General features: G+C 39.4%; 1 protein-coding gene across 1 annotated transcript; it reads left to right on the top strand.

Annotated features, from left to right (window-relative positions):
• The first annotated feature begins 3,719 nt into the window (after window positions 1-3,719).
• LOC134877863 (keratin, type I cytoskeletal 13-like) lies at window positions 3,720-9,009 on the top strand. Its single transcript, XM_063903534.1, has 8 exons — window positions 3,720-4,194; window positions 5,272-5,354; window positions 6,471-6,627; window positions 7,038-7,199; window positions 7,429-7,554; window positions 8,061-8,135; window positions 8,304-8,452; window positions 8,802-9,009. Exons 1-8 carry the CDS (start codon window positions 3,754-3,756, stop codon window positions 8,938-8,940), a joined length of 1,332 nt encoding a protein of 443 aa, XP_063759604.1. The 5' UTR covers window positions 3,720-3,753; the 3' UTR covers window positions 8,941-9,009.
• The last annotated feature ends 632 nt before the right edge of the window (window positions 9,010-9,641 follow it).

Raw genomic sequence — 9,641 nt, 5'->3', positions numbered from 1 at the left:
AAAACTAACATTACATAACATTAGGCATGAAAGTAAAGCAGAGCCATGGCTGACGGTGAGGTAAGAAGTCATGTTTAGAAATATGTATTCATACTCATGGATGGATTACTGAATGCAAAGTACAGAGACACACAACTACTTACTCAATAATTACAGAATGAAGTTCAAAATAACTACAAATTAAATAAACCAATAAAAACTACCACAAAGAGACTACAGAGGGACCCCAAGTAAACTTTAAAAAATGCAAGAAGATGCTAAACTACAGTAAGATGTTTTAAAACAACTACAAAGGATCAGAAATGTCCAGGAAGACGTAACGAAAACTACAAAGAAACAACTACAAAACAACTACAGAAGGATGTGCCAAATGAATACAAAGAGAAACAAAAGGATTTCAGAGAGACACTAAACAAACGGAAAGACAAACTACCACAAAAATGGACTACAAAGAAGAGAGAGACACAAAACAACTACAAAGGGACACAAAAGGACCAATCCGACCTTTCCCCACAATGTTGTACAGGAGCACTTCCTGGACTCAAAACTATTTAGTTTGAGGTTCTTTTTGGGTGATGATACATGCAGATACAAAAAAATACTAAGAAAACTCCAAGGCCCTTTCTTTATATATAATTACAAATTCTTTATTGTTGTACTGTTTGAAAACTGCTTCCTAAAGTTTCTCAGCCACTGCATTTAGTTTCAAACACTCTTTGTTTGTGAGAGAGAAGGAATAAACATAAATGTTTTGCCATTTTGCATCAAATTCCTGCCAAAAGAAAACATGTCTTTGAACAAATTATTAAACTGACCTTAAACCTTGCATTGCTCTTTAACTAGACTCATATTTATTTGAATCTGTAACTATTGTGAGTTTTGTGATAGAAAAATAGTTATCTGACTTCTTTCAATATCACTGGGCCATGACTTCAGCCGCTAATATAAACTTTAACCTCCACTTGGTGACATTTAGATTCCTGTCAGTGTGTGATTACCTCGCCCACAATCATTCCACAAGTGTGGTGACATTTGGAGAAGCTTTTTTTTAATCTTTTCCTTAGTATTCTTCTGTGAATGAACTTTTCAGTGCCTGAACTTTATCTTCTTCTGCCTGTTTCAACAGATCTAATTGTACAAGTGCATGCTGGGTAATTACACAATGCAAAGGTCTGCAGGAGCTGCAGGCTAATAAAGAGCTTACACCTTGACAGTGATACACCAAAAACATGCATATGTGTGCAGCTTTCGGAGCTCTAACATGTAGGGGAGTATAAAGTAATGACAGAAATGGACCTTTTATTTGAGTACACCGCTTGGGTTAAAGCAGTGGTTCACAAAATATTCAGATGTTTCACTTAAGTAAAAGTATTAAAATCACTGTCTCAACCATGAGCGTGACTTTGTTTCAGAAGTGGTGAGACACTTTTTTCAAAATAAAGAAAACTAGTGGGTTGCACCCCACGCAATACACTAGTAACGTAGACCTTCTACACCTTTAGAACCTGGATTTATGAATGAATGAATACACTTTATTGTCGACCAGACCATGCAATTAGTACAAGTAATTACACAGATGATTGAAATTACGTTTTCCCATACTCCAAATGTGCAAGTAAAAGTTGACACACAACATATAACATGGTAGTACACACAGATTTAAACACAACATATACAGACAGGCAGAATAGAATATTTACAAACTCAAGCATGATTAAAACCTTTAGGACAATATATTCTTACAGTTTCTGATCAGTGAATGCACATTTTTGGGTCGTTTTCGAAACCGCTATGGGGATATACGTTTTAGCTTACATAACTCTTTGTTAGAACTAGTGCGGTGCCTGCGCCGTACAGCTGCTGCACAGCGGGAGAGATGTTTGCTATCTTTATTTTGTATTCAAAGTCTCCTAAAATGAAATGTGTCACATACCAAATTGTACCACTTGGGTCCCCAGGAACACACCCACCAAGTGGGAACAGTAGTTTGAACATTGAACTCTTGTGCAAATAAACCTGTCTTAATGTGTTCTCATTTATCACAAGCTTTGTGCATGATATGTTTCAGAACATTCAAAACAAAACTGGAGGGGACACACATCTTCAGCGTGAAGGACATCTATGGAATACTCCATTGCAGGTTTAAAGTCCTGCATGAAAGAAATAATGTGGCAGTATTATAAGTATTATTTAGTATTGCAATTTTAACTGTTTTATATAACAGAAAATCCTTCAATACCGGTAGAAATCCTGCATTACTTAAGTAAATATTCAGAAGTACTATGAGCAAAACATACTTATTAAAAGAACTCAACATGCAGTAGGTTCATTTAAATGCAGTGTAGGCTACACATAGTCAAAATCTGGGAGGAAATGTGTTAAGTGTGGTGGAAACTTCTGAAGCAATTGAAACGAAACTCAGAGAGACACTGGAGAGCAGGAACTTGATGGCAAAACACTGTTGGGTTTATTCTGAGTTACGGCCGGAGAATTGACAAGACATTTACTGCTGACACGAGTTTCCACAGCGGTTGCCAAATCAATTCTGAAGATCTCAGGGATAGGAAGAGGTTTTAACTAGTTCCACATGGGTAATCAACAGTCTCAGAGCAGCAGACTAAACAATCTAGGATAATACGTTTAACTTAAACTGTCATCTAGGTCACAAATAAGGTGTTTACCGGAGCATCTGGGTCCAGATAAACTGGAGCTAACTGTCCCTAAACAATAAAGCCAATCTTAGGTCAGCTTGAGCTTGTACCCACTGTGGGAACAACAAGGCTTCTGAAGCCCACTGCCCCTCCTTAACGAAGATAACAGCACCTGCAAGGCCGTACAGCCAGGTCAGAAAAGGACAGAGAGAAGAGATGCAAATGAGCTAAAGATTTACAAGCTTGCACAAAATATTCCCTAACAAGTATAAATTAGCAGAACTTCAAAATACTCAAATCGAGAAAAGTACCTCCAGATGCCTTCTCGACAAAGGTGGGAAGTAAATAAATAGATTTACGTATAAGTATTTCACTTTGAGATACTTGTTCTTTACTTGATTATTTCCATTTTATGCTACTTTCTACTTCTACTTCACAACAATTCAGATAACACCTTCAGTTACTTTAGAGATATGTATTAATGATGGTAAATACAATCAGCCCTTAAATCAGACTTTAGTTCACCTGGAGTAAATTCAGCAGCTACCCTGCAGTATACAAAGCCATTCAAACTAGCTGCACCTTTACCAGCTCTGAGAACACTTTAATGATCAATAATTATAAAACATATCAGAGATATTATTCTGAAATGGACCAATCAAACAATGACTACTTTTACTGTCGCTACTTTAAGTACATTTAGATGAGAGTACTTTCTACTTTCACTGGAGGAACATTTAGAATGCAGGACTTTTACTGTAACAGAGTATTCCTACACTCTGGAACTTTTACCAAAGTACAAGATCTGAGTACTTCTCCCACCTTTGCTTCTGGGTAATAAGTTGCAAAGGTCACAGAGAGCCTGCAGACACACACCCCCCCCCACAGTAATACCACAGCCAACATGCATTGTCACGCATGTGTGCAGATCCATAAAGGTTACATTTTTCTCTGACCATACCTGGCCCCACCCACAGAGGAGAGGCTTCCTTTGCATTCCTGTCAGAGCTGCACCTGTCGAGTGACTGATGGAGCTGAAGGTTTAAAAGGAGGCGCGTGCTGCAGCCCATCACTCTCTTCTCTGTGCCTGCACAAAGACATCATGACGAGCTTCCAACGTTCTTCATCTTCCTCCATGCGGAGCTCCACCGGTGGCCACGTGATTGGCATGAGGGCGGGCAGTGTGTACGCTGGGGCGGGAGGCGTTGGGGTACGCATCTCCTCAGCATCCATGGGAGGAGGAGGCGGTGGCGGTGGCGGCGGCTACGGCGCTGGCGGCGGCTACGGCGCTGGCGGCAGCTACGGCAGCATGAAAGCGAGCTTCAGCATGGCTAGCATGGATGACAGTGTCATTGGGAATGAGAAGTTCACCATGCAGAACCTTAACGACCGCCTGGCCACATACCTGGACAAGGTGCGCAGCCTGGAGAAAGCCAACGCAGACCTGGAGCTGAAGATCAGACAGTTCCTAGACACCAAGACCCGCCCCAGCACCATAGACCATGGAGCCTTCACCGCCACCATTGCAGATCTCACCTCCAAGGTAATATTTTCTCAGATGCTGCTGGAAAAGTAGTGTCAAATGTTCAGAGGTGGGAGAAGTACTCAGACATTGTACTTGTGTAAAAGTAGAAGTTCCAGAGTGTAGGAATACTCTGTTACAGTAAAAGTGCTGCATTCAAAATGTTCCTCCAGTAAAAGTAGAAAGTACTCTCATCTAAATGTACTTAAAGTAGCGACAGTAAACGTAGTCATTGTTTGATTGGTCCATTTCAGAATAATATCTCTGATATGTTTTATAATTATTGATCATTAAAGTGTTCTCAGAGCTGGTAAAGGTGCAGCTAGTTTGAATGGCTCTGTATACTGCAGGGTAGCTGCTGGATTTACTCCAGGTGAACTAAAGTCTGATTTAAGGCTGATTATATTTACCATCATTAATCCAGATCTGTAAAGTAACTGAAGGGATTAAATACATGTAGTGGAGTAAAAGAACACGATTTACCTCTGAATTGTTGTGAAGAAGTACAAATTAGCATAAAATGGAAATACTCAAGTAAAGTATAAGTATCACAATATTGTACTCAAATACAGTTTGAGTACATGTTTTTACTCACTTCCTATCTCTGCAAATAGTGGCCCAAAAATAACCGATTAAGTGTGTTTTGTATCTAAAACATCTTAATTTATGACAACAATATTTAATTATTGATGTGATAAATTACAGTACAATATGCATCTTTTTATTTGAACATCTCAATTTTATATAAATATAAGTACAAGTACCATACAATTACACTAATAATAGAACTAAGTAGGGTAACTGAGTAAATGCAGTGTTGAAGTAAAGTACTAAACAAACTATGTGACTATAACTTAATATAATATGTTTTCCAACATAATCTGAGTTGATAAATTACTTTATATTTTGTCATCTGATCACGTTATATGTCACTGGCAAACAGTATTATTTATTTCTTTACACAACAACTCTAGTTTTGGTATTATAAATAACATGGAAGTGGGGGTAGATGTATTAGCATCTTATCCAAACAGATATAAACCAACTGAGCTTTGTGTCTGCACTCTAGTTGTGTTACTCATGTGTATACCGTTCCAGATTCACGGCGCCATCTGTTTGAATGGAACGATTCATCTCAGCATCGACAACGCCAGACTGGCTGCAGACGACTTCAGGACCAAGTGAGCGCACACACGCGCACACACACACACACACAAACACACACACACACACACACACACACACACACACACACACACACACACACACACACACACACACACACACACACACACACACACACACACACACAGTAAAATATCAGAGTAACAGATTACTCCCCTGAAGGGTGTTAATTACAGTCAGATTTAAGAGTGGGCGTGGCAGCCTCCTGGTTCCACCTGTCAGTCAACTTTGACCTGTTTACTTTCCACATACTAACACTGATACTGAACAGGTGTGAAGACACTGTTTATACATCATACAGTTTGATCAGGTCTAAACTGATGAAGGTCATGAACTTGTAGCTACTAAAGCTATTATTGTAGCTAATACTCTGGATTAATAAAGTTAAAAAATAGGACTACTACAGCTCATAAAGCTATTTAACTACTGCAGGTAATAGAGCTAGTCATACTCAGCAGCTAATAAAGCTAATATTGCAGCTAATTCAGCTAGCTATAGGCCTACAGCAATTAATAAAGCCCAGTTAATTAAGCTACTACCACAGCTAATAAAGCTACTAGCCTACTGCAGCTAAAAGAGCTACTAACCTAGCTAATAAAGCTAGCCCACTACGGCAGCTAACAAAGCTAATACCGCAAAAGCTATTACTGAAGCTATTACTCATAACAAATAATTCAACAAATACAGCTAATTTTGCAACTAGACTGCACTGTTAATACCAAAGCTAAGAAAGCTGCTGCAGTATCTTCTTCAGTATCTAATACCCTCACCTTTTACAGCAGAGCAAGATACAACTTCAACTAGTGCTGCTATTAGTCTAACCTGCACAGCTACTTCTGCAACTTGTACAGCTACCACTGCAGGTATTACTGCAACTAGTACTTCAGCCACTGGCCTTCTACTGCAACTAGTGTTTTGTTCAAAAGGAGCTTTATGTAATGCAACATTTTGGTTGAATTTAGGACAAATCTGCAGAGACCAATAGACAAAGTTAGTAGAAGAAACTCCAATGGGGATACTTTCTTTCAAATTGTCTGTTAGATGGCATGTTATGGAAGACAAATCAATTAAAATGTATTTGAAAAAATAATGTATAATGTCATTCTGTACAGGTTTGAGAACGAGCTGGCCATGCGTATGTCCGTTGAGGCGGACATTGCTGGCCTGAGGAGAGTCCTGGACGATCTGACCATGGGCCGGTCCGACCTGGAGATGCAGATCGAGGGTCTGAGAGAGGAGCTGATCTTCCTCAGGAAGAACCACGAAGAGGTAAGAGAGCACAACAAAGCTAGCTTTATTTAATTGAAGACCATCGTTGAAATCTACTTGTTTAAATATTAGTCATAAATAAGTGTAGCATGTGGCTTCTGGACCTTTTTAATCAACTTGGATAGTAACACATTATTATAAAAAACATTGTCATATCATTTTTATTAGAAATCAAATCTGATCAGGAGGTAATTCAATTTTACTGTCTTTTGTATATTTGTATGAATGTAAAGTGAAATCATTGCTTGTAGGGAACCAATCGAAATGTTAATAATGCTGTTGTACAGCCATTATATTTTGCGATCAATATTAACCTTATCATGATAATTTAAAGCTATAAACGTGTTATTTTATTATGTGATATAAGAAATAGAAGACAGTAAACTCTTGTTTCTTGTTTTTCCCTGTAGGAGCTGCTGGCGATGCGTGCTCAGATGAGCGGCCAGGTACATGTGGAGGTAGATGCCGCTCCGGCTGCGGACCTCAATAAGACAATGGCTGAGATCAGAGAGTACTACGAGGGCGTCACCGCGAAGAACCAAAGAGAGCTGGAGGTCTGGTTCCAGACCAAGGTAACGCCCTGACTTCACTTCCTGTAAACAAAATGAAGCAAAAAATAACTACAAAGAAAGAGACGATGACTATAAACAGACTCAAAATGACTTCTAAAAGACAGAAATGACTGAAAAGATACTTAAAATTAATACGTGTGTGTGTGTGTGTGTGTGTGTGTGTGTGTGTGTGTGTGTGTGTGTGTGTGTGTGTGTGTGTGTGTGTGTGTGTGTGTGTGTGTGTGTGCAGTCGGAGGAGCTGAACAAGGAGGTGGTGACGCAGACCGTGACTCTGCAGACGACCAGGTCGGAGGTGTCAGAGGTCAAACGCACGCTGCAGTCTCTGCAGGTCGAGCTGCAGTCCGCACTGAGCATGGTGAGAGTCCCTTTGCATTAAAATGTGATCTCATTTATATCACCGTGTTATATTTTGGATTGAAACTATTTGCGCTATTTTTACTTTCATATTTACATTTTGTTTTTAATTGTATGATTTACTTTTTCTTACAAGTTAAAGTCATGCATTAAAATAAATAGAATTAACGGTAAAATTACAAAAAGTAAAACTCATACTGCAGAATAAATACACATTACAATTATTCATGCTTGTTAGTCACCTCAATGTGCAGGATTTACGCATGCAGCTAATTTTAATAATATACAGCTGGGCGTACTGTTAGGTACATAAATAATACAGCTCGAATATACATATATTTTTTAAGCGAAAATGTCATCAAATTATGCAAAACTACCTGTGTTTTAAATGTTATTATTTTTTTAATTTAAAAATCTGATTTTCTTTAAAATGAAAATATAATATTTATAATAATCACATTTTCAAAAATGATAATATTAATCTGAAAGAATAAAATGTTTTTGCAGAAAGGTGCTATGGAGGCATCCCTGGCCGATGTACAGGGCCGCTTCTCCATGCAGCTGTCCCAATACCAGATGCAGGTAAGACAGTATACAGTATGGTAGCTGTTTAGTATGATGTATAGTTACATCCTACATGTAATATTATACAACATTTTCTAAAAAATGTTTTTTCTCTTGTTGTGATAGAGTGCCCTCTAGTGGCAGCACATATGGAGTGTTTAACCTGTTAATCTCGTACCTGTGCAGGTGAGCAGCATGGAGGAGCAGTTGATTCAGCTTAGGGCCGACCTGGAGAGGCAGGGACAAGAGTACCAGATGCTGCTGGACATCAAGACCAGACTGGAGCTGGAGATCGCCGAGTACAGGAGGTTGCTGGACGGAGAGAGCAGTAGCAGGTGAGACGCAGCCGGAGGAGGCCCAGGTGTTCACCTGCCCACCTGGAAGCAGCGTTGTTGCGGTGTCTCCTAAAAGGCACATTTATTTAGTAATAAATAAGTGTTCTGTGCAGTGTGGAGAAGTATGGAAGAGGATTAGGGCTACATGTGAATTTCTTTTTTTTTAGATCTTTCCAAAACTGAATTTTCCTTCCGAGTTCTGAGTTTAAAGTCAGAATTTCCAAGCTTTGCATGTTGGGAGTTAAACCACATTAACGCAAAATGTTTTAACCAAATAAGTTAGATCTGAAAAACACCTGCATAATAATAGTTTGAGCTCACACTGTTCTGTTTTCTGATTGGCCTGTAGTGTCAGCACCTCCTCGTCCTCCTCGTCAAGGACCTTGACGAAGACAGTCGTGGTGGTTGAAGAGATAGTGGATGGAAGAGTGGTCTCTTCCTCCTCTTCCTCCTCCTCCGCGTCTACCGCCGCCATACTGGCCAACTAAACTTCAACGGTGGAGCAAAGGACATCTTCATCAAACAATGCTTAAACAATAAAAGAGAGTCCAAATGAACTCAGTTTGTGTTTGTTTATTTGAAACTATATTTCTTGTTAGTGGCGTGATTTAACTAAAATCTGATAGTACCAGAATTGATGTCATTGCACACATGAGTGCATCACAAAACAGAAAAAGTTACTACAAGAGATTATAATAAGTGTTAGTGTGTATGTAAAACACAGACAGACATGTCCCTATTGAAACCCTGGCTTCAAAATTTGGCTTTTGACTTTTTTCCACCAGATGGAGACATGTTCTTGTGTTTGCCCTATATGGGACAACTCATCCATCAAAGTTGGTGATAGTCATTGACAAATCACAGACTGTGAAAAAAGAATCCCCCCCTAGCATTTATTTCATCCATTTAGTGCATGTGGCAAAGCGGGTAAGGACTTGGGAACTGGAAGGTCACCGGTTCAAGTCCCCGAAAGTGCTACCGAGGTGTCCCTGAGAAAGGCACCGTTCCCTACACTGCTCCCCGGGCGCCGTACATATGGCAGCCCTCTGCTTTTAACACTGGGATGGGTCAAATGCAGAATGTAAAATTCCCCTCTGTGGGGTCATTACGGGTTCCTTCGTCTGTTACACAGAACACTGTATTTATTATTTAACAGTGGCCTTTTTGTGAACAAACCATCTCAAGGGTT

Source organism: Eleginops maclovinus, chromosome 16 (assembly GCF_036324505.1).
Source record: "Eleginops maclovinus isolate JMC-PN-2008 ecotype Puerto Natales chromosome 16, JC_Emac_rtc_rv5, whole genome shotgun sequence".
NCBI classification, from domain to species: Eukaryota; Metazoa; Chordata; class Actinopteri; order Perciformes; family Eleginopidae; genus Eleginops; species Eleginops maclovinus.
The sequence above is the reverse complement of the archived record's forward strand: the minus strand, read 5'-3'. Positions and strand labels throughout refer to the sequence as shown.

Bases quoted from the DNA above. Each gene is read 5' to 3' on its own strand.
- LOC134877863 (XM_063903534.1), top strand. From the start codon at position 3,754: ATGACGAGCTTCCAACGTTCTTCATCTTCCTCCATGCGGAGCTCCACC. The intron at 6,628-7,037 runs GTAAGAGAGCAC...TTTTCCCTGTAG, and splicing joins TCAGGAAGAACCACGAAGAG to GAGCTGCTGGCGATGCGTGC. The intron at 7,200-7,428 runs GTAACGCCCTGA...GTGTGTGTGCAG, and splicing joins AGGTCTGGTTCCAGACCAAG to TCGGAGGAGCTGAACAAGGA.